General features: G+C 40.3%; 1 protein-coding gene across 1 annotated transcript; it reads right to left on the bottom strand.

Annotated features, from left to right (window-relative positions):
* Positions 1-3,608: 3,608 nt before the first annotated feature.
* Positions 3,609-24,111, bottom strand: LOC134616287 (kinesin-1 heavy chain). Its single transcript, XM_063461028.1, has 26 exons — positions 23,754-24,111; positions 17,698-17,785; positions 17,498-17,571; positions 17,310-17,414; positions 16,714-16,762; positions 15,209-15,264; positions 15,023-15,110; positions 14,806-14,930; positions 14,512-14,616; positions 12,311-12,456; positions 11,875-12,023; positions 11,595-11,782; positions 11,218-11,286; positions 10,797-11,003; positions 9,410-9,553; positions 9,099-9,290; positions 8,891-9,008; positions 8,596-8,651; positions 8,002-8,111; positions 7,680-7,781; positions 7,467-7,527; positions 6,738-6,809; positions 6,424-6,528; positions 6,027-6,243; positions 5,329-5,464; positions 3,609-5,079 (listed from the first exon to the last, which is right to left on the bottom strand). Exons 1-26 carry the CDS (start codon positions 23,877-23,879, stop codon positions 5,076-5,078), a joined length of 2,892 nt encoding a protein of 963 aa, XP_063317098.1. The 5' UTR covers positions 23,880-24,111; the 3' UTR covers positions 3,609-5,075.
* Positions 24,112-24,751: the final 640 nt, after the last annotated feature.

The raw sequence follows: 24,751 nt of genomic DNA, 5'->3' as shown, positions 1-24,751 counted from the left end.
CAAGACGTGCTATTCTATATATTTTCCGGAAAACACAAAAATAAAAATAACACTTTCCGGTTTAACTAATTGTGAGTTACCATAGTCACCGGTCTTGTACATGCGCATTTAACAAACTAATTAAACTTAGCACAATTTTATCTGGCAATGCTGTAGTTGTAAGTGGCTAATGACTAATCACTAGCTATCGTAGTGAGACCTCTTCTCTTGTTTGTGAGTTATACACATGGTTCGAACTTTCAGGTGTTTTGGACACAAAAGGGGATTTAGCGCAACCTGGCGGTGATGGCCGCGAACTACAAATACATTGTGCGTAATTGTGACTGCTTTTAAAACGAAAAAAAAAGGTGTGTCAACTTTTAGTTCATGGCACACATACAATGTGCTAATCAGCCCAATGTGCTGTCAAGTGAGCCGGACCAGCAAATGAACAATCAATCAACTATCATTTTACGGTTTACAAAATGCCCATTCATTTCCTTGTGTGTTACAATTCACAGCCCATCTACAATGGGACCAAAAGCTGCACTGTTCTACATCAAAAGTTTTACACTACTTTTAACTTTGTCTTATTTTTATAAACACTATAAATGAAATGAAATGAACCATCTATTTAAAAAGAAAAAAGCATCAGTATTCCCTCAGGAGTTATTACAGGTTTGTTAGTATGCATGGATCACAGCGGCTCTACAAAAGCACAAAAACTGCAAAGGTTTTGTAAAGATACAGTATCCCAGAAAGTTGATTCTGCTGATCTGGACATTGTGTTTTCAGTGGGAGAAATGTTTCATTACTCATCAAAGTGACTTCTTCAGTCTCAGCCGGCTGCAGGTTTCCCCAACTTTATAAACAGTACATTTGCATAAAGACCAAACCTAGCACCACTGATTAAAAATGGGGTCATGAGGTCAGTTTCATGATCATTAATATGCAGACTGTCATGACCACTGATCAATGGCCAAGAAACAATAGAATTTTACTATTTACAACTTTAACACCCTGAGTCTGGGGGAATCAGGTGTCCCACTGTGGCTGGGACATCCCCCGCATCCTACATACTGAGAAAATGTCCTATATTTTCACTTGTTTTAGTTGTTGTGCTGGGCGACACACTGCACACAGGTTTGAATCCACCAGCCGACTGGCACCTTTCTGTGTTTGCAAACTTTTCATTGTAGTCTGGCAAAGATGGGTTCAGTCATCAGGAAAGCAAGTATATCCCCTGTCAGTTCCGATGCTTTATGTATTAGGATACAATAAAAAAAATCATCTTGTCCTTAGCAGGTCTTAAATTAAGTGAATACAACCTAAAAGTGAGGCCTGCAGAGTGTGAGATGTAGCTCTTGGATTTTTGCAGTTTGAATGTTGCACAGTCTGACCTTGGGGAGAAATTGCTGGGACTTTCCTTTCTGGGATGATTGGTGACCGTTTTGAATGTTATATGTTACATGTGAATGGAACTTTTTCTTTGTAGAATGATGGACTTCAAATTGTTTGAAAATCGACTTTTAAACCTTAAATATAATTTGCAGCAACAGTTGCTTCTCTAAGACCACTGCTGGTGCCTCTCCTCCTTGGCCTTGTGTTTACACACACCTAAATGCTTCAGACCAGCAAACTGCCAAGACCTTTGCTTTAGTCGAGGCGCTCACACTTGCAAATGATCACATGCTACTTGTCCTCTTAATTCACGATGAAGCAGTAAGGTGTACTGCTTCTGCACTTTGGCTTCATCTTCATGCAATATGTCATGTATTTCATTCATCTGTCGTATTCACCAAATTTTAAGCCGTTCTTTAATTCTATGTAAAACCTGAACTGACAGAGGGTGTACTTTCTTTTTGCCATGACTGTAAATTGGATTTATTGGTGATTCTAAAATGGCTGTAGGTGTGAGTTGCTGTCTTTCTGTGTTAGCTAACTGCAGCTTTCTTCACAGCAATTTTCACACTTTGTAAAACCATCTAGTGGGCTGATGCCACTCAGTGGCAAATCCTTCCACTTAAGACTGGGGAAATATTTTATATGTACCTGGATTTGCTTGAAGTGACTGTGTTAAAGCATGAAAGAAGACCCCATCTCTAATTCCAAGAGAGTTCTCAGAACAAAGCCACAAACCAAAAAAAAGAAATAAACAGTCGACCAGTGTATGTACGTAAAAGAGAAACAGCCACGTGAAACCCATCTCCACATTCACAAGAGTCAAATGACAGAACACAGAGGGGACAGTTTTTTTCCTCATAATTATTTAATCACACATACATTTACATCATGCAGTCAATCCAAAACTGTGATCTCATTAACGTCCCGTCTCCGTCCGTATCAGAGCCCAGCCATTTGTGCCCCAGTTCTCCAGGAATGATCCAGTACCTTGTCCACTGATGGAGCCCCAAAACTGTCCTTTTAAAAACCGACCAACTATTACACAGTAATAAAAAAAAGTGGCTACACTTTTAATTTAGAATTAATGCAAAATTTAATTTGGGTAAACACACGTATTTATCTTTTTGCTGTATTTATTCCCCATTTCGTATCCAGTTTTGGTGGGAGGTCAAAGGATGAACATCTTGAGGTCCACGCTGCAATGTCTCAGCTAAATCTAGAAGGTTACACAGAGGGTATAAACCGTCTCCATAAGACACCAAACACTGTCCTGTCATAGATGCGAGGGAGCTACTCCTCCCTGCATCTTGCAGAGCGTAATTATTACAACTGAATACACTTCAGCGACAACAAGCAGTTGTCAAAACTTTTCTTCCCCTCCTCCACTCAAAAACAGCCACATGTGGAGTGTTTTTATCTGAGTGCAGCTAAAGAAGTGCTGTTTTACACCCAGCTTTCCTGTATGGAGATAACAGGTTTTAGCCAAAATCATTTCCCCTGCTTTTGTTTTCCAGCTACATTCGTTCCACCAGTCTCAAAACGTATCCTTTTTCAGTAGAAGTTTCTTTGACCAGTCTTCCTAAAAAGCTTCAAACTCAAAACTTTGGGTCATATGTGATTTTTTTATACAATCTGTGCACTTTTGTTAACTTTCCATTACAGCAGCTGCAGTAGATTTGATATAGAATATGACGTTTATATAAAACAAAACAAAACAAAAAGCGATCTGCAACATGTCTCAGCTTTTCAGAAAGAGTGATCAAAGAAAGAGAGCACACACCGTGGACTTGACACCAGTGAAAGTAAACGCAACACAAAAAGGAGGATTGGGCAGGTACTACCACAGCAACCACACCCTGATCACACCTGCCGGCCGACTGATATACAGTGTATTTTACAGTATATTGCACTTGCACAAGATGTTAGTGTTCTCATGCTGGGGTTACAATCACAACAAGCTCTTTGCCAAATGCAGTGGGGCTTCACAGGGTTAAAATAAAGATGTGATGGGAAATTAATAACAATTAAAAAAAACCCACTAAAAAAAACAACAAAGAACAAAAACACAAAAAATCTACACCCCTGGTTAGATTTAGTTAAATAGACCCTTCCTCCAGATGATAACAGAAGATCATTGTGCAATTATAGACCCCGCTCTCCCTGACTGGCTGATCAGCGGCGAAGGTCTAACCCATCAACTGAACGATCCCACCCCACCCGCCCGTCGTTACCCCCCACTTTGAAATAGAAATCTACACCATCTATGGAACAAAGAAAGAGATACAGTACATAAAACCCAGCATGACACTCTGCTAATTTATAACCGAAAGGGGGCGCATACAGTTACAGGTCTTTTAATCTGTAAGGTGTGGGGAGGGAAGACGGAAGAAGCGAGGCACCCTTGAAAAAGAAAACATGACACTGCAGGGATTCAACAGTCAAACTAGTAACAAGAACCAAAAAAGAAGAGGTCCTGAATACGCGAGTGAAAGGAGACGAGTTACCGACAGGGACCCAGCGAGGACAGGACGAGCTTCGTGTGCTATTTCCATCTATACACTTGCAATCTATGTGCTCCAATGTGCAGAGAGATATCAAACAGCTTCCATTAACACGTCATTATTAACCACAGAGAAGTAAAAACAGTACATTTAGCTACGTAGCATAGGCTATGCTAAAAGGTGGAAGTCTGTTGTGTTAACCGGATCCTCCTCCTCTCTTTTCCCTTCATTCTACATTCTTTGCATCCTTCCTTTTTAACTTAATATTAAAAACAGTTGGCCTCCACAGGTATTTAGGTAAATACACCTACGGTACACTGTCGCACGTCTTCTTGGCTTTAGTTTAATCCTTGTGTTTAGCCTCGTCTCTCCAGGGAAACGTGTGCAGTAGTGCCAATTTTACAACTGTACAACGAGATCAGACAGAACAGTAGTGCTCGACGCCATCTAGTCAATTCAAAACATTTTTTTGTACTTTTTTTGTATTTCCCTTAAAGAAGCATGTAAAATCTACCCAGAGAAAAGTGTGGTTAACAGCCAATGATAATAATAATTATAATAATAATAACAATGAACTGTACAGAGGTTAGCTTTATAGGGTCAAGCTGTTTCTCACTGTAGGGTCTCCTCTTCGTTTTTTTTGGTCTTTTTTAATATTAGGTGTTTATTTCTATGAATTTTTTGGATCTTTCGACCGTTACATTCAGCTTGGCACAGTGCAGAACTACTCGCACGACGACAGATGACGACAGACTGTGCAAAACGAAAAAGAAAAAAACTAAACAAAATCACCAAACCCGAAGCTACACATTCGAGTCGCGCTGCGGTTTCGCTCGCCGAGGCTGCGCTCAAGACTGCGTTTGGTTGCCTGAATAAGAATATTATCTTGGCTTTTTGTAAATTAAAACGGTTGTCTTCTTTCTTTTATTATATCCAGTAAGAGAAAAAGAGATAAGTCATGATTAGAACTTCGGGGAGAGGGGGGACTTAGGTGGAGGTGTGGTGGTGGGGGGGCTGGAGCTGTACAAGCTGGGAATATTTATATATATATATTTATATTTCAGAAACTCCTTCGTGGTTCCAAAGCAGCGACGAGGAGTCTGTTCGCTGTAATGGAATGACAGGTTGTCGGGGTGGGCGGGGGGTGACATTGGCTTCTTCTGTGGTGTCGTCCTTCTGTTCTGCTGCTCTTCAGCTACATAACAAAAATATATATATATAAAAATTAGTGAAGTGCATTAGTGAAGACTACTTTCATTTAACTTGAGAAGAAGTTTTCAGTTGTACAATAAATAAAAATGATTTTTAACAGGATATCTTCAGTACTCCTGGATATTAAAGAAAGTCTACCATGCCTGGCTTTAGATGCGTTATTGTGTACTTTTAAGAATTGCTGTGTGAGAAAAAACAAAACAAAAACAAAAAACAACTACAAACTACTTACTTCTTGTCAGGCTTGCTGCTGCCCCCTCCTCTGATGGACACCGTCTGGCTGTTCTGGTAGAAGCCTCCTCCACTGCGGTTAATGTTGGGGTGGGTGGGGGATGCCACTGGCTGCTGCCCAGGCCTGATGGGTTTGGCTGAGCAGAAGAGGAAGACAAGTTACCTTTAGAAGACGACCGTTTGCTTTATGACAGGCAGCCAATCAGACAAAAGCTACAGTGGAGCCAAAACAGCAGGAATACACCAAGGCCTGGTATAAGATGAATGTGGATTATTTTGAACTGTCAATCATACAAAGCTAATCTTAGAGAACTTCAGGGGAAAAAAAAGCAGAGACATAAGCCTAACAGGTTCCCATTAAAGTGCCTTTCAACATATAATCTACAGAGATAAAAAAGAAATACTCATATTTGGTATCAAATAATTGAGAAATCCAGTAGATAAAAAAAAAAAAAAAAAAAAAAAAAAAAAAAAAAAAAAAAAAAAAAGAATTACACCAACACAAAGCTATTTGCAGGTTTCAAAGTAAATTCAGCTTTCTATTTAAATGATATTCATATACAGGTTAGCAAAATCTTCTGCAAAACAGCAACATGATGTTCTCCTTTGAGCCACCATAAAATTAAAATGTTGACTTTCTGTCGTAAATAAAAGGAAGAATGCTGAGGGGTGTTCACCGCCCTGCTCATTCCTACTAACCAATCTGGGCTGAATGTCCCCTCCTGGCCATGTTCTTGGCTCTGACGGCCTCTTTGATGCGGTCCACTTCCTGCTGGTAGCGCTTGCGATCACGGGCGGCGTTCTCCTTGGCTTCCTTCAAAGCAGACTCCAAGGCCTTGACCCGCTCAGCCGTAGCTCGAAGACGCTTTTCCAGTTTAGGAAGCTCACAGCGCAGGTCTGCATTATCACGCACCAGCTGTGGGACAATTTGCGTGAAAACGTGGAAATCATTTAGTCATTTTAGCTTCATACATAAGTGCCAACAAGGGAAGATGGGTTGAACTACAACAGGCAAAAAAAATATGGCATGAACAAAAAAACAAACAAACAAAAAAAACCCAAAAAAACCACGTTGGTGTGCACATCTGTCTCGTACCTGTTTGTGAACCTTGGTGAGCTGTTCAAGATTGTTCTCAAGAAAGGAAATTTTCTGTTTCTGAGCTGCACTCCCACCTGTGTCATCTGAGTCCATCTCAGCGCTCTGCACAAAATAAAAAACAAACAGATGTGACTCATGAACAGAGATTAATATACACGCCTCCCATCCGTCACCACATCCTTGTTTATTGCTGCATGTGATTTTTGGTGTGCTCTCTCTCTGTCTCTTTTTTTTTTTTTTTAAACTCAAAGTTCTTCTCTACAGACATAAATATTTCTTGGTAAGCTGCCCGTCATCCTGTGAATGCTCACCTTCTTTACTCGGGTGGCCAGGTCCTGGACAAAGAGTTTCCTCAGGTTGTGCAGAGTCTGCAGCTCTTTAGCCTGAAATAAAAACAGAAAAGTGTATTCTAAACTCATTTGCAGGAATAATGAAACAAACGCAGTGTGTTTCCTACAGAGGTGAATCCCATTTTTAATGGTAGTGTGTTTGTATGCAAAAGTAAGACAAGCATGCCAAATAATGCTGTTCATAACATGCTCCTCTCAAAATATTTTAACAGCAGAGCATTTTGTGATAAATTAATCATGCAGCAATAGAATTGGCTGCCCAATGTTTCTTCTGCACCACAAGTCATCTTCAACTCCACAGTACTGGACTGCAGGCTTCTGCTCCTCAGCCTCGGAGAGACCTCAGCATAGCACAGGCTCTCCATCTGTTGTATGCTGTGATTAGAGTGGCCCACTAGCTTTCAGAGGACTTCCAGAGCTGAACAAAGACTACGGAGTGCTGCAGTCCAACACTGAGTTGGACTGTGGTAAAACAGAATAACAATGACGACCACTACAGCGAGCCAGCGGAAGATGAAACGGGGACTAGATTGCTAAATTTTCAAAATAAGATCGAGGGAGTTAAATATAAAAGCAGATGGCATCCTTCTCTTGGGATTAAAAAGAATGCTAAGCTAAGTAGTCAAAGACACCTGGGCAAACTGTTCAAACCCATGTATTTTATTTATCAGACAATTTCAATGAACTCACCACTGTCTCTTCCAGACCCTTCAGGTCCTGTCTGGCCTGCTCCCTCCTGTCCTGCATCACCCTGAAGAAGAACAAAAGAACAATAATACATCACATATGAAATTCTAAAAAACTATAACAAAACTGCGCGTTGTCAGAGTTGTTTTTTGTTGCATCTTGTAAGTGAAGAGAAAAAACAAACAGAAAATGGCGACCAGTGGACAGTAAACATACGTGAGCTCGTGCAGCTTGCGGCTCTTCTCCTGATCGGTGGATTTGAGCTTCTCATGCTCCACTCTGAGTCTCTCCTGCTCCAGCATGATCTTCTGATTCAGACTAGAAGAAACAAAATAAAATCATAATCAGAGTATGTCTCAGTCAACATATCCAAGTCCTGAGTGCACTTTTTCTAATCTTCTCATGAACCTCCATGCAGTTTCAATTAAACTCTGCATAAATATTTGTTCGGCTGTGGGTTTCCATGTCCCACTACTGCATCTATGTGAGCACAGACAAAGACTGACGACAAAGGCAGCCGGACACTGTAAAGCCTTACTCCTGCAGCTCGGTGATGAGCTTCTCCTTGTTGTCCAGCTCATCTCTCAGGCTGCTGATCTGTTTCTGATGAGCTTCACGATGGGAGTGGATCTGCTTCTCCACTGCTTCCTGAACACAGACATAAACAGATAATCAGATTCAAAGGAAAGTTTCACTGACTAATAACAAGCAAAATGATAATGAGATACAAAAAGTTACCAGGATGACATTTAGCATTAGCATGGGAGTATATGACATATTTTAGTAACAACAGTCAGCCAAAAGCCGCCACTGAGAACATTTTATGTAGCATTTTATGCACCCACAATTGATCTCACACTATTATATGGCAGGACAAAATGAGACTCAAAGGACCACTTGTTCTTAATGTCTCTTCTGGCCATCATCAGCTGATGTGAAACAGCCAGCCCAATAAAGGTAAAAACATACACCAACACAGAAATAAGACAATAAAATTAAGAAACAGAAATTAAGAATAAAATACGTGTGTAATTTTCCTCTGGAGCTGTCAACAATAAAATACTTCCCTAAAATAAAACTGATGTTTTGTTTTGTTTTTTAACATCCTGTTTATTGGGAATGAGGAACACACCTTGACTTCATTGGCAGTCTGGATCTCGTTCTCTTTCTCCATAGCATGGACTTTCTCTGCATAACAGAAAACAATTCCCCATTATTCACTGACATCAAAAGGACAAAGTGCTGAACGCATGCTACAAAAGATCCTCAAAGTAAACTCATTATTTTCTGTAGGTAACCACACTGAGTTTAACCAGCCGTGAAAGCTTGTTTATTTCTGCTAGACTGCACGTCGTCTTAAAGCAGACTTTGAGTGAGTGCCAGTGTCGGTGCTTTAATTCCTGCCCTTCCCTCACAGAGTGACGTACCTTGAGCATTGAGCTTGACAAGTTCCTCATTGAGAGCGTCCACATTTTCCTCCAACTGCCTCTTCTTCTGCTCCACATTTTGCAGGTACTCAGTCAAGGACTTGATTTTAGCTTCGTGCTTTGGACGGAGGAAAGAGGCACATGTAAATACATAGGTGCCAGTGAAAGCCGTGATTCACTGTGCCGTTTTTGGCTCGTTTCCACATACCTGGGAGATGCGCAGCTGGCAGGCAGCCAGTTCCTTCTCATTCTCATCCATCTTCTTGTTGCTTTCTGCCTGGGTTCCCTCTAGCTGCTTGCAGCGTTTCACCATCGTCTTCACTTCTGACTTCATCTTGCTGATGTACAGACGGGCCACTGTAAACTCCTCGTCAATCAGACCGCTGCCACCGTCATGTTGCTGAAATGAAAAACGACGTTAAGACCACATAGTGGAAAAAGAAACAAGAAAAAGAGGAACAAAAACTGGAAAAAGATGGATAGAAGCTGAACCAGAAAGTGCAGAAATCAGCTCAGTACCTTAATGTCATTGCTGCCTACAGCGATGCCAATCTCAGCTAGGTCTTTAAGCAGTGATGACATCATCTCAGTCACCCTCTTCTTCTGGTGGTTGGACATCTCCTTCAGCTTCTGAAGCTCAGAGTCCAGAGATGACAGGATGGACTGCAAGAAAAGAGAAGGTATTAATACAAAGTTAACTGCTGTTGAACTATTCAGCACTAAAGTTGTCACTGCTCCTCCTTTTCTTCCATCTCACCCTATCCCAACCCAACACCAACCATCTGCACTTCCTTCTTCACTACAGCCATACAGTCTGTGGTCTTCCTCTTTTCCTCCTTCCTATCTGCTCCATCTTTAGTATTCCTTTGTCCAATATATTCACAACTGTCTCCAAGCTCTTCAGCCTGAGCTGTCCCTCTTGCTTCTTAACCAATATTTGAATTTAATTCAGTGCCATTCTCTGTAATACAACAATACAACCAGTGTACTGGTGTATGCGTGTTCATCTTTCCCTGTCAGGCATCTCTCTCTCACTGTGTTCAAGTGTAGCACATGCTGGGAATATTTTATTGCACCTGCAAGTAAAACTTCTGCAATTAATATTATTTCAGCTGTATGTGAGCAGGTGAACCTATAATTAATAACAGCAACTAGTGACCTACTGACTCTCACACTGAGCTAAAATGAGAGAAGCATGCTATTTATGTTTATGTTATTATGTTATTTATTCTATGCATTTTGATCTAATTAGCATACTGATAGATATCAATTCCATAAACTTATGTTATTTTTTATATGTGTCTGTTAGATTTAAAAAAAAAAAAGTCAGGGAAGCAATATCCAGACTGATTCTGCTATACAGACACAAGAATGATTTCCAGTCTGCAAGTGGAAAAAACTGGATCAGTGCATGCCAATTAAAGTTTCCTCCACATTCTCTGACCCTGCACACGACAACTTATGTGGCCAAAAGGCTACTACTACAGGCATTGCTCCCTCACTCCTCTGCTGCTTTTTCAATATGTTCTTGTAGACAGGCATTGAGACTTATTTGAGGGTGTAATTACCTTTGTAAAATCATAAATTAAATGTTTTTGCCTTCAGGCACGTAATAAGAATGAAGGCATTTAGTCAATCTGCCAAGTACTTCTCCACTTTATGGAACATGGTTCAGTTACTTACAGAAATAAAGGGTCTGCAGCACCAATTAATATGCGCATGTTTGCCGGGGTGAATGTGTCAGTTCTAGTTTTTAATCCCCGCAGGTTTTAAAGGCTTTAATTATAGTGCTGTGTCTGTGTGTTGCATATTAACATGGCCACTATAAAGGACAAGTAAAAGGCACCCGAATGAAATTAAAGTATCACTGAGTCTATGAGCATGCTGATATCTGTTCCGGGCTCACCGATTTCTGGCTGAGCTCCTCGCTGATGGTCTCAAACTCCTTGGTTTTGTCCTCCACCTCTTGGCTCTTCTGGTCATAATTGACAGCCAGCTCTTCCAGAGCCTGCAGCACCTCCTTCACCTCCTCCTTTGAGGCTTCGTTTTCCGCCTGGAGGCGGTTCAGCTCTGTCTGGAGGTTCTCATGATCACGACGGGAAGAGGCTAGAAGCTGGATGAAGGAAAAGCAGCTTAACTTTGTTTTATTCTTTTAAACGTGTCATTGCAACAATAAGGAAAGCTGACTGCATTGTAAGTCCAATAAAAACATTTTTCATAGTGATGTGACAGCTTCACGTGTTTCCTCGCTGCTGTGAAACTACAAAGATCACGAGTTCACTCTGCATCTGTGCCTCCACGCCACCTGTTAGACCTCCAGTACTCACCTCCTCCTGGTCCAGCATCTGTTGCTTCAGCTTCTCAGCCAGCTGGCTCTGCTGGTTGATTTCCTCATCCTGTAAAGGGTAAAGACAGACGGCAACATCAGCATTCACGCCAAACACCACAAGTAGACAATTACAAGGTGAAAGACCACTGGTTGAACAAAGAATGGTCTGGATGATTAAAGGAACATTTTTCTTATTTAATAACTGAAGATTTTCAAAAGAAAACTCCGACTTCTACTTTCCAATGAAAAGGAAGCAGAATAAAGTCTGAAGGGAATCAATCTTTAGTTACTGGTATAACTTAACTGTTGTTCCATTTTCACATTTACTAAGTAGTAATTATTTAAAACCTGTCACACACAGGTTGACAAACGCACCTTATCATCCAGCTGTTTATAGAGTTTGGCCAGCTCTGCTTCACACTTGTCCTTCTCCACGTCAGTGAGGCGAACGCCGGGCACGTTGGGCGTGGAGGCCGCCTTGTCGTTTATAATATTGTCCAGGGCCAGCACCTCGGCGTTGGCTTTCTCCTTATCAAACTGCTCCTCCACTGGCACGCTCTCACCTGAGGAGGAGCAGGAAAACGTGTGTTCAGTAGATGGAAGAAGAGTTGTTTCTCATAAACGGCACTGAGAAAGGATTAGACGACAGCCTCACCATTTCTCCAGCGGTTCAGCTCATTCTCCAGCCACGTGATGGTATTCCTCAGGGTCTTGTTCTTCTCCTTCTCTCTCTCATACTTCTGCTTCCACTGCTCTGCTGTCAGCTCAATGTTCACTGTCACTGTGTTCTTGATGGTCTTTGCTCTGGATTATGAAGAAATACATTTTTGTTTTCCACCAGAGAAAAACCTCATGCATCATTATTCATTACAAGGAAAATAGCACATAAATGCACCATCTGGGACTTAACTAGTATTTTTTTTTATAACTTTATATTCTGCTTTGTTGTAAATCTGATATTTATAATTACATTTTCTAATGTAGTTGCTTAATTTATATGAAAAAGTTTTCTGTAATGTCAAAGTGGGACATGAAGCTGATTTGTTTTGACAAAACCAACACAGTTGAAAAATTTCCATCAGCCTACTGACCTCTGCCCAAACATTAGGGTGGTTTTGGTTTCAGCCTCATTAAAGGAGGAAGGTGAGCAGCAGATGACAATGGTAGTTCGACAGTTACCGCCCAGCGAGTCCTGCAGGATACGGGTCATCTTGCTGTCTCGGTAAGGGATGTAAGCCTTGAAATGGGCAACAAAAAACATAAAATTCAATGACAGAAAAGCACACTTGTATTCAAACACAAGTAAAACACCAGCTCTGCAATTAGTCCCATAAATATGAAATTAGGATTAATAATTAAATGTTTTATAGTCATCACATATAGCTCAATTCCCTGAAATAAAATTAATAAAAAAAGCTTTAGAGAAAAAGTTTTTTTTTTTTTTAAACCACAGCACATGTGTAGTCACTGATATTAGTGACTAATATCAGTGACAGGATAAGATTTGCATCAGGTTCTCAGAGAAGGTATCTCAACAGAGATGCTCAACCTCCTTTTCGACAGAGGACACTTTGAAGGACAGGCGCAGTCAATTAATATATTTACCAGAAATTAAACAACCAATAAAAAGTGAAGAAACATTAAAAGGCCTGGAAGTCAGCTTTTTTCAATATGATTTACCTACAAATTTACAGAGTATATTAACAATACTAACTAGGTCAAATTTCTTATTCCTTCGGCCACAGTAGATCACCTACTTACTTCTCAGCCTATCCCTAACACTCTCGTCTGTCACACCAAACCTCTCAGATCTTCCTCTTTTCTTCCTGCCTGATCTCATCACACACACAAAGATAGCGACCAACCCTACAAGTTTCTGGGCTCAGTCACTCAATTTGAGTCATATTGAATAAAACATTAACCCTTTAATGTTCTGCTCAACCATTTGGTAGGGCATTTTGAGTCCTTATATTGTTCTGAAACAGCACTGACATTAACTTGACCTGCCTGAGCAACTTCTACCACTTGGTTTTGATAGGTTATTTTTAAAAGAATCAACTGCATGTCAATATGTCTTTTAATGGTTAGCAATGACAAAGCTAACCACTAAAAGACATATTGAATGCTTGAAATGTGGACAAGTTGGGTACATTTTTTGGGGCATGAGGCATTGTTTAGGTTAGAGGCATCGCTGTGCCCGGCAGGTTGACAACAATACCCCATCAGCCTTTTACAGCGGAGGGTTAGAAACCTTTATCTGCCTATATTACAGGTCTCACAAGTTTAGAAAAAACAGACATTTAAATAATAACTTGATTTATGATTCGCATTTATCCAAATGGCTAAGCTGAAACAGCCTCCTATACATCACACTCCTACACACAGTAGCGGTAAGCAAGACATCTGTGGACAATAGCTCATTTGTTTTACACCATTGCCCGCCTCAGGTTGTTTACAAAGCCAAGAGTCTCTACATCAGACCAATCGTTGATCAAAATGAAAAGGGTGAAATCAGAATGAAAATTGCTGGGAGAAATGTTTTTTTTTTGCTTTTTTTTTTTTTTTTTTTAAATCTGCTTAAGTCTTACTGCAGCACAAAGAACCTGTAGACGGCTGAAAATGTTACTTTCACATCAAGACCACAGAAAAGGACTGTGGTTTTTCAACAAACACACCAAGCCTGGGGTTGTGCAGCTGGTCGGTAGTACCGACTTTGCTTCTGTTTGCTACAATAATAGTAATGCCTGTCTGCTTCAAGATGCAACAGAAGCATGAGGCAAAAGAGCATAGCCTGAGGTTATAACAGATTTAATGCTTATTATGCTGAATACACCACATTATGCTGTGAAAACCAAATTATTTTTCATAACGTTTTGAACCAAAGACAGACCTCAAATATAAAACACCTTTACCAAATGGATAATTATTCATCCAAAATAAATAATAAAAATCCTAGACACGATCAAAAAATACTCAAAATTGGTACACACTTGAAGCATGCTTAAAAGCAGGGCTTTTCATAGCATTTAGGGAGCCGGTACATGATTGAGGGCCAAAAGGGAACTTTTAGTAAATGCCTCAAATGCTTTGTTTTGGGGGTAGTTTTTGCAGGTTTGTAGTTTTTCAGTAATTTGTGAGGTGACTATTACATTCTTTGACATCAGCTGCATTTGCACGTGTTAGGAAGGTAGGACGTTCAAGTTTAAATGGAAGAAAAAAAATACTCCTTTGTTTTGTTCTATACTGCTGAATCACAGTAAGAGTCTAAAATCTATAACAAAGTAGTACTGACCGTTCCTTCAGCCAATGCAGAGATGACATTTCCCAGGGATGACAGGGACTTGTTGATGTTCTTGGCTTCATCCAGCACTGCTCCCTCGGCACCTGTTTTACTGACCTGAGAATCGCAGAGAATAAATAAAGTTCAATAGTCAACAAAAAGAATGGATTGTAGCCTGAATTATTTGCCACTACATGAAAAAAAAAACCAAAGGAACAATTTATATTACAATAATTTATCACTAAGTTACTGCTAGAGCAGAATGAATACGACTGAGGCCAATATGTAAGAAATGTTCCAGTTTACCTTTTCACTACCAGCCAGATCTACCAGGTAGAGCTTTCCACTGAGCTTCTGCTCTGTTTGAGTATTCTCCTGTTTAACATTGATCAGGAAGATACTGTGACTCCTGGAGCTGTGCTCGTTCATGTCTGAGGGAGAGGCGACATTGGGTCAGACATCATCAGCCTATAAAATACAAAATCTACAGTAAATAGATTCATGACAGAGGGTGGTATCTTACTTGTAACTGCTACATGTCTGTTAGCTTTTCCTTCATCAATTGTATCCATGACCTCCTCTGGGCTGCAGACAAATCTCTCAGTGCAGCCCTTTAAAAAAAGGAAAACATGAGGTTAGACTCTTGGTCTTCTCTTTCCAGCAAGTTTTACCAGTTTGTTGAAATTTGATATATATGAGTAGGTCTCACCTTGACATAAGGTACTCTGTTTTTGTCTTCATGCACTGACAAATTGGTCTTTGACACTGGAAGTAAATTGGAATAAATCAGCCTTACAAACTAATTTTGAACTACAAACACTTTGAAATGGAAACATTTAATTCAAAGGCATTATAAAAGACAAAGCCATGACATTAGAAAGAATCTTGAAATGAAATCTATAGACGCAACAGAAATGGCAGAGAAAAAGCCTTAAAACCATAAAACAGCAAACCAAGTGCTTTTTGTTTTGTCAATATTTGACTGGTTTCTCTGTATATGTACATTCCAGTGACCAGTCAAATTTAATTTAATTTAGATAACATTTCAAAATTACTGTCTAAATTAGTGCCCTGTGGCATTTCACAATGCTGCCAAGTGGCGAGACTTGTAGATGTACTGAAAGTTTTGGACCCATTATACTCACTGTTCCTGTGCTGGCCATATAAAGGCCATTTATCCGACCAGAAAGTTCTATTATTCATATCTTCATGTGTGTTCAGTCTTCTGCCATTTCTACATTTATCTTCATTGTCTTGGACTTCTAAACCATTTCCTTTTAGATCGTTTACAACAACAAAGCCAGAAAAACCCACTCAGCAAGAAATATGACGACCTGTATTTTTTTTTTTACAATTAATAATAAAACACCTAGTTTATTAAAAAATGATGACAAAACCTTATTATGCAATGCAGGGCAATATAAGAACTGGGTACTGTGAGAGATTTAACGCACAGCACAACTGACACAACAAAACACTGTGCGGATCAGGTTCTGCAGCTCATTTTGATATGAATATATAGTGTGTACTTGTACTGTTAGCATAACACGCATGCTACGCACTTGTGTAGTAGTGACTTTTGATAATATAGTGCATCTTGAATTAAAGATGGCAAGTTTCTTTCTTTACCTTTACCTGCAATTTTTACTGAGACAGTGAAGATAGCAATTCAAGATACGTAAAACAAGGCCACAAACTCACATGTTAACAAGCTTGCTAGACCTCAGTAAGCATCAGTAAAATCAGTTGTCCTGACTCTGCATACTCATGCAACCAACTAAAAACTGCCCCTCCCTTTGGTCATCTTTCTATTTCTGCTGTCTTGAGTCAAGATGGCAGCCACTTGGTAAAGGAAGTATACATCATCCCAATATTCATAGAGCACTTTATAAAGTTGTACTTGATAGTGCAAACATATATGACTCAAAATGTGTAAGCATGGAAATACGTGATAAAGATAAAATAAAATACAAATAAACAAAATAAATATTTCTCTTGAAACAGCCTGCTGCTATGCTTAGTTTTTAGATGTTTTTATACATTGTTGCACTTACAAAATTACCTACATTTGCAATTCTGTACATATACAGCTAACAACTGCCACACCGTGCTTCTAACTGCTGCTCATTAATTTCCATTTCACAGACTCCTCCTTTGACATGTGTTACCAAAGTTTGGTACAATTAGAGGAGATGAGAAATGTTTGACACTTACCGTCCAAAAGGTCCCGGATCTTGTCTAAGTAGATTTCAAAATATGAAACCTGTAAACAGATAAACAATCTCATTATGCAGGGCTTCAAACTGAAGGAACAAACTAGACAATCCAGATGCACACTCATCGATCTGCCTTACTCTAAGAGACAGATGTGCAAAGGTCTGAAGAGTGTAGTTTGTAATTGTTTCTTGGATCTTTTTGATTAAATGATTTAATTCATTTCTTCACACATACTTCAAATACAGCAGCAGCAGACAGTTAAAATCTGGTACTTAGTACAGTTTCACAGTAAGGGCTTTAACATAAGAGCAGAGCTCAAAGGAGTTGGGTCAAACAGGAAATATGACATTGCAGTTCAAAGCATATCACCCTTCTCCGTCTCTTATATTGTCTCAGGCAAAAGAAATGCAGAATAACCGCAGACTACAAAAAAAGAAGGAACTAAGCAGCTTGTCTCTTGCACTCATAGTCTCAGATCTTAACCATACATCTGAAAATGTAACTTCAGTTTTAAGGAGTAAAAACTGCACTTTTTATAAAAAAACTTTTTTTTAATCTGTTGGATCACTGTTCTGTGCATCCCGTCTTCTTACTTTGATATGAAACTCCAGGTTTTCGTCCATGGAATAGATGTAGTTGAAGATGTCTTGCACTATCCTGGGGATAATTCCCATTGAATCTGTGTCATGGAGATTCCCCTGGGAACACAGAACAAATTACTGTAATGTCTCAAAGTCAAATGAAAATTTTACTGAAGACAAGACTTGGAGGCCATCCTTACCTCCATGGTGTGTGTTTTACCAGATGATGTCTGCCCATATGCAAAAATTGTCCCATTATAACCCTCGAGAACATCTACAAGAAAAAAAAAAACAACAACAACTCAGAACTTAGTAAAGCAAAGATTCAACTGATCTGCTGTGTAAATGCCTGTAAACAAGCAAATATAAAATGATTACAAAAATAAAAGCAACCCCTCACCTTTTACAATCTTTTGGGCGCAGGCGTTGTACACTTGTTCTTGTGTTGTATTTGACTGAAACACTCTGTCAAACATGTAAGGTTTACCCTGCAGGGGGAAAAAATAAGAAAAAAAAAAAGGAGGAGGAGTATTAATGACACAGTAAAAAAGAAAAAGAAAGCCAATAATCTGCAATCTCTGAAAAATAAACCGACGTGTGTTTTGTAAACAGATGTGTGTACAATAGTTTCTTTCACTAACAGACACAATAGGAATTCACAACGGACCATGTTCCCACCCAGAATCGGATAGGTGTTTCCTGATGGAAGCTGTCCAGCAGGCTGTAAGTTATACAAACTTACAAAAATGTCCAGCAGCAGCAGCAGCAACAGCAGCAGCATAGATTTATCTACAGTAACTCAAAGACAGACATGGGGACCCACCACACAATATTATTTATTTGGATTACTAAATAATACTTTGTTACAATAAATAACACACGAGTAATTAGCTGCTTATCCAAACAGTTTCTTGCTACAGATGTTCCACACTTGGTGACGGTAGTTCTTCTTCTGCAGTCTTTCACAGCACAGTGGAGCAGCCCACTAACCGCCTCTCCACCTGCTGCAAAAGTTCTGTTTTTTGTGGCCTTCTAGCTTACAACATAAGGCCTACCATCATAATGGTAGATGGTGATGTCAGGGTGGACCCCTGATCGTGACACAAGAGACTCGCCAGAACGTGGATCTGATCAGCCTGCCAATAGCAGAACATGACACCAAAAGGACCAGGGCTAGCTGGTAAGCAGTAACTGAACCTTCAAAATAAGAGTGGCAGCATTGTTCACCAGTAAAATCATTAATGGTTGTAAAGTCTACGTGTAGGGAAACACTGTTAATTGTACTTTAGGTGTGTTTCATCAGTTGTTAAGTGTTTAAAAGCATTTTTTCCCCAAACACATTTTCCTTTTTTTTTAAGAGAAAAAACTGAAAGATACCGGGAAATGTATTTTAATAGGAGGGATGACATCTGATGTTGGACAAAATAAATAAATAAACAAACCTAAACTAAAACCTTGGCGGCTTTTATACTGTTGTATTTTTTTACTCTCCACCCAATTCATCCTTTGTCAGCTGCACTCTAGTTAACCTTTAAATGCTTGCATTTCCCACCTAATATAGCTTTTCTCATCCCACATCTCTCTCAGCATTTGAAATAAACTAAAGTATACCCTGAGCTTTTAGTGCTAATTTAAGAGCCATCCTGCTTCAAAAAAGCCAAGTGTATCTCACTCTGACCCACAGGCTAGTCAAAACTTCAAAGTAGACTTTCAGTCAGATAGCAATCAATAGCTGGCAAGATGACGAAGTGCAAGATGAGGAAGAAGATTATGAACCGCGGGGTGATAAAACTAATGCTACAAGCAAATCTGAAGTTCAGCTGGGATGGCATGCTGTCTCTAAAGGTTTGGATCTCTCATCTTGTCTTCAGCCGTACAGGCAAGGACGTAGCTGTGATGTGTTAACAGTCTGAGCACAAGAGAGCCTCATTAGTGATAGCCCAGGTTAAAAACAGACATGGCAGCAGGTAAGTTACTGTCAGATTCAGCATTAACACCTGTTTAGGAAGATGAAAATGTCGACAAGCAGCTGCTGTCACCTTGAAGGCTCCACTTACTAGCTTGCTAGTTTGAGGCCAGGAATAAAAGCAAACACATTCACTACTCAAGGTAAAGTCACAGATACTTCATAGCCTGGCAGCAAATGCAACAGCCTGTTTACCGGTGTTGGAATTATTCAGACAACTGCAGCTGTGCTTAGATGTCCTCAATTTGCACACCGGCTCATAATCCCCTCCTGACAGACGGTCACATCTAAAGCACAGCTCTGTGCAATACCTACCGGCAGCATCTTAAGACATTTGTAATTCACTCCAGTTAGCCACATCCCGGAAACTGACCCAAAACAAGAGTGCTGAGCCACTATCAGGACTGCCAGACGCTGTCAGCAAACAATAGAGCTTGACTTTAAAGTCCTCATTGTTACCTGCACTTAGGTCTAATGGGATTACTGTCTGAAATTGTAACTGCAGTGAAATGTATTGTTAGAGTATTTATGAGTGCTCTGTCACACCCCTTGCTTCCTGATGGTTTTCTATGAGACGTATTAAGTTATATCTTAGACAATAAAGCTACAATTAGATTATTCTACCAACACCCAATGCGTCTTAATATTTGAAGCATGATACAACCTTGGGTTTTTTTTTCCCCCCCCAAAATCTGGATTTTTCTTACATATGGCAGAAAAAAAATAAAAGGTGGTGACTGCTTTCACTCTTCTCTGTCATCTGTTTAAGTGCTGCTGTCACAAGGACAGAAAATCTTCAAACCATTTCATATCATTTCTGTTTCAATTTGCTCCTTTTGCATATTTTTTAACCTGATTTCGCTGTTTTGTCCAGTTTTATTTTACTTAGCTTGTCTATGTTATGGTTAATGTTTTGGCTGCTGGAACACAGTAAGTTCCCATGGTTTGGGATAAATACAGTATATCTGATTTATCTCATCTTACATGTTGCATAAGCACTCTTATTTATCCTGTGTTTCTCCATACTAGGGTTTTCAAAATTAAATACATAAATATCAATACTCCTGTATTAAGTGATACTAAAAATTTATATCGAATTAAAATACACCTTTGCAACAGTATCAATACCAACAGTGGCCTCCTCCAGCCGATTCACAACTTCACACAACACTGCTGCAGATAGACGATGAACGTTAACTATGTGTTTATTCTTAACTTTTTCATACTGTTCTTCTTCTAAAATAATTCAATTATTTAGAGAGTAAGTATTTTTGGTGTTTGTGACCTAGGTATCAGTGCCTAGGTTCTGAAATATATTTTACCTTCACGATCTGTGATAAAATGATCCCAATACTCTAAGAACTTCTAAACACTTATTTTATTAACTCTAACTTCAAATTGGGAAAGAAAAAAATTAAATTAACAGGTTAAATTAACAAGTTTTCGAGAGATGACTTCGCCATTACTTCGGTTGTTGCAGGGTGGGGTCAAAATCTTTCCCTTTGTGAAAACAATATGGTATCAAATATTTCCCGAGGTATCAGTACCGAGTTTCAAATTCTAGTTTTGTGACAACCCTACCACACACATCAATATTACTTGGGCAGACCATCCAACAATACTAGCGACTCATTTTAGCGTTTACATGTGTAATCAAAAAGTTCCCCTTTTAAGAGTTTAGTTGCTGCTAACCAGCTAGCCCACATCATGCCAAGATCGGGTTTTCCTACCGACTAGGAGTCCTAGGACGTAGGACCTACTTCAGTGCTGCCACCTTACTCTACAGTTTGCGTCTGTCCTTGGAAATTCTATGTGAGCTGGAAGGTTCCTCTAACAGCAGGTGAAGGACCAGGTGTGTTCATGTTGAGCTCACCACATTTGCAGAGCAGAACTATCCACCAACTGCCACCAGCAGCTCACTTGAGAAGCATCTTATTATAATGTTTAGTTATTTCCCACTGGGAAAAACAAACAATTCCAAGAGGAGAAACTAGTGTGTAGCTCTTTATCCACCACACATGCACTCATATGTAAGTGCATATCATTTTTTTATACAACATTTCCTTTTATATCCTCTTTTGCATAATTTTCCTCCCATTTATCTTTCACGCTTTTGCAGTACTACACTTTGTAAAAGTACCTCAAAGCTGTTCTTGAGGGACATCTGAGGCTAATGTATGAAAATAGCAAACGTAACAGTAAAGAAAGGGGGTGACGACCTGATCTTTCTGTGTACCACTGACGGAGAACGAAATCAAGCATGAATAATTCACCTGCTGCACACTCACACTAGGATGGCAAAGCTTTCTTGGCAAATTGAGCTAGTTACGACACCCATACCACCTCATCTGGAAACTTCATCTGCCTCTCGCTTTCAAGCCAAAAGACTGGGAGTACCTAAAAGTGAGCTACAGGGGAACTCTGATGTATTGCATGAATTCCTCCGAAAAGACAAAGTGTGCTGGTAATCAGCAAATATCAAAGCTAAAAAGGAGCATTAAGCACTATAAAAATGGTCTGCACTGGTCTAGCTGCTTCTCTTTACAACTGGAAGTGTGGGCACTGATGCTGAGGTATCAGTCCCAGCTCAGAGTCCACGCCCTGAATTGTTTCAAAACGGACAAAGTATGAGCTAAGAGCATCTGCAAAACAAAATACATCACCATAATAATTACCCTCCCCACCCGCAGTGGTTGCCCAGCGCCCACTTGCTCTGATTGGTCCAACAGCTGGTAACCGGGAGAGAAAAACACCAGGGGATTACACAGGATCCCTGAGCTGCTGCAGGTCCTGTACTTCTCGAAGCAGATTTACCAACAGAGACGATTCGCTACTGGCTCGCAACACTTGCGTCTCTCAAAATCTGCACTGGTATTCTGCCACTATGACTGGCACTCTGAACTGGGCAGGGCCGCATCATGCCTTAGCTGCACAGACAGTGTGCCTGCTATTAGCTAGAGGCCTGAAGTCATTGTCAGCAAAACTATTCAAGAACTCAGCACACAGCTCTAACGGCCATCTCTGTTTTTGCATGACAGGAAATGAATGGCTGTGTTGTACTCTACAATCACCACCTAAATTAGTAGTTTTACTCGAGAAGACGTGACTCAAATCTATGACAAGTTTCTATTGCCTTGTAATCTCTCTTAAAGCTGTATTTCCATTGGTGATCATATCATAAAGATAGCAAAGTCCACAAAGAGTGAGGCAGTTTGCCGTCAAGAAAAACTAATATTTAACCACGTTTTCTTCAAATAATATGCCACTCCCTTTCACCTGTTGAGCATACACTGTAAAATTTAAATGTCAGTTCAGGCTTTAGGCTGTTTGCTTCTTAATTACAAGTAACTGTGAAATACATAAAGATCGGGTAACTTCCTTTTGTGTAGAGGCATGCAATGGCAGGACATCAAGTTGTGTGAACAGCTCCTGCTCTAGACATGCTTTACAGGCCTGCGATGACAAAGCATCAAGTGCACATTATTTGCAAATGGTTCTCAAGTCAAGTTCTTTGTTGGTTTAGTAAAATGGAGGTAACATGGTACTGCAAGGCATTTCCTTCTTTTGTTGTGATGGTAACTGTTCCAAAGCCTTTTATCCCTATCAAGTGCAAGGGGGGTAATTAAACTAAAGACAAAAAACTCTAGTTTAAACATCCTGAAAAGAAAACACATGGATTTTATAAGATAGCACTGCAATGTGTCCAGTCACTTTAGTCCAACAGACTACAACTGGCCTGCATGAAAATGGACATTTCCACTCCCAGTTATTGTGTGTCCACGTTTCCTCTTCCTCATTCCCACCCTCATATCCAATACTCTGATAAACTTCAGCATGGTCTGCAGAAGGGTTGGTTCAACAGCCAGCTGGTCGGCTATCTGATGTTAGCTCTGATTAAGCTACAGTATTAATACTAGCCAGCTAGCCGAGGCCAGCTAATCTGTCAACTACCAGCTGGCCTAGCCTGCTAGCCACTACCAAATCAAAGCTGGCTTACGCTTTATGCTGACGCAAACTGTTCATAATTAATAGAGTTATCGTTACAGATGCACACCCTATGAATAATTTATATCGTTATAATATTGCAGTTTGTAAGGGATGGGACTGGCAGGCAAGCGCGCGGCCGCCGACGACATTTTAACCTGTCGCTGTTTGTGGCTTTGTTGAATGACAGCTCGCTAGCAATGACAGGGCAACCGCGAGTGGTGACATTTTTATGACAACAACTACTGGGCTTTGTTTCCGAAACGTGGAATTAAATCCTGCCGGAGTCTGTATATAAAATTAAAGCTGAAGACTTAGCACGTTATACGTGAGCCACTGAATCGAGGCGCCAGCCGAGGGCCAGCGAAACAACGCAACCGTGAGCAGGTTAGCGCCGCTAGCTAACAGGCTAAGGTGCTAACTGCCGTCACCGAAAGACAAAAATGGCGCACGGCTGCCAGTGCCGGAGGGCTCTGTCAAACAGGTAGCAACACAAATCAACTCACCCCGATAATGACGGTATCTTCCCCTTGAAACTTGGGAATGTATTTGTCGCCCCTGGTCACCTCGGAGCTGTTCAGGGGCCTAAAACGGCACATCACTTTGATGGTGCACTCCGCCGGGTCGGCCATCTTCCACGGTTCACGAATGGAAATTCACGAGAAGAATTAAAGTATATACTGGATCTCAGGGGCGGCCGTGAGAGGCGAAAAGGGAGGCCGAGCCCCTCTGTCCCAATCTCAGGTTCTAGAAAGGGCGATGATCAGTTGGACATTAGACAAAAATCCTTGTTTTTCCACTCAGTCACTTCCCCCCGTCCTGTTAGGAAGCCATGATACCGGTGGATCAGCGGCTGGCCACCTCACCCCTCCTGCTACCGTGGATGTGGATCACAATGACGTCACCCCGGCAAGCGCTCCCCTCCTTACTGTTTTTCTGTAGTGAAATCTTCATTAATCAGCAAATACACACAAAAGCTCACAGCAGCTGCCCAAAGTATTTAAAGTATTTGTACCTTGCTGCCACTTTTCACTTGTACTTAATTTCAGATCATTTCTTGTAGTCATCACTCAATACTTTGTATTTTAAGTTAAAAACATGCCACACCTGTAATTATTTTCAACAGATGAGAAATTTGAACAATATAGAAAGCAATCAGCATTAAAATGATGTATGAATAAAACTGGTGACACAGCGGATGCAGTAGTTAGCTCCGTCTCCTCGCAGAAAAAGGGTGTTGTCAAATCCACCTGTTGGCTGAGTTCCTTTTGTGTGGTGTTCGAGTGTCCTCCCTCAACTTGCGTGTGCATCCGTTCTCTCCAGGTTACACTAGCTTTCTCACACAGTCCAAAGATATACTTGTTATTTGGTGAATGTGCACAATCATTCAACCAAACATTCAACCATTAACCTCCTTGAGCCACAGTTGCACACAACCACAATAATGTTGTATATATTATGATATTACTATAAAAGATACGTCATAAATTAGTTTTGGTCTTAA

The sequence above is a fragment of the Pelmatolapia mariae genome, linkage group LG18 (assembly GCF_036321145.2).
Source record: "Pelmatolapia mariae isolate MD_Pm_ZW linkage group LG18, Pm_UMD_F_2, whole genome shotgun sequence".
In the NCBI taxonomy this organism is placed as follows: Eukaryota; Metazoa; Chordata; class Actinopteri; order Cichliformes; family Cichlidae; genus Pelmatolapia; species Pelmatolapia mariae.
The sequence above is the reverse complement of the archived record's forward strand: the minus strand, read 5'-3'. Positions and strand labels throughout refer to the sequence as shown.

Coding starts and splice junctions, on each gene's coding strand:
- LOC134616287 (XM_063461028.1), bottom strand. CDS start 23,879: ATGGCCGACCCGGCGGAGTGCACCATCAAAGTGATGTGCCGTTTTAGG. Junction 14,931..15,022: donor CAGACATGTAGCAGTTACAA/GTAAGATACCAC, acceptor CCTCTCCCTCAG/ACATGAACGAGCACAGCTCC. Junction 7,528..7,679: donor CGCAAGCTGCACGAGCTCAC/GTATGTTTACTG, acceptor GTTCTTCTTCAG/GGTGATGCAGGACAGGAGGG.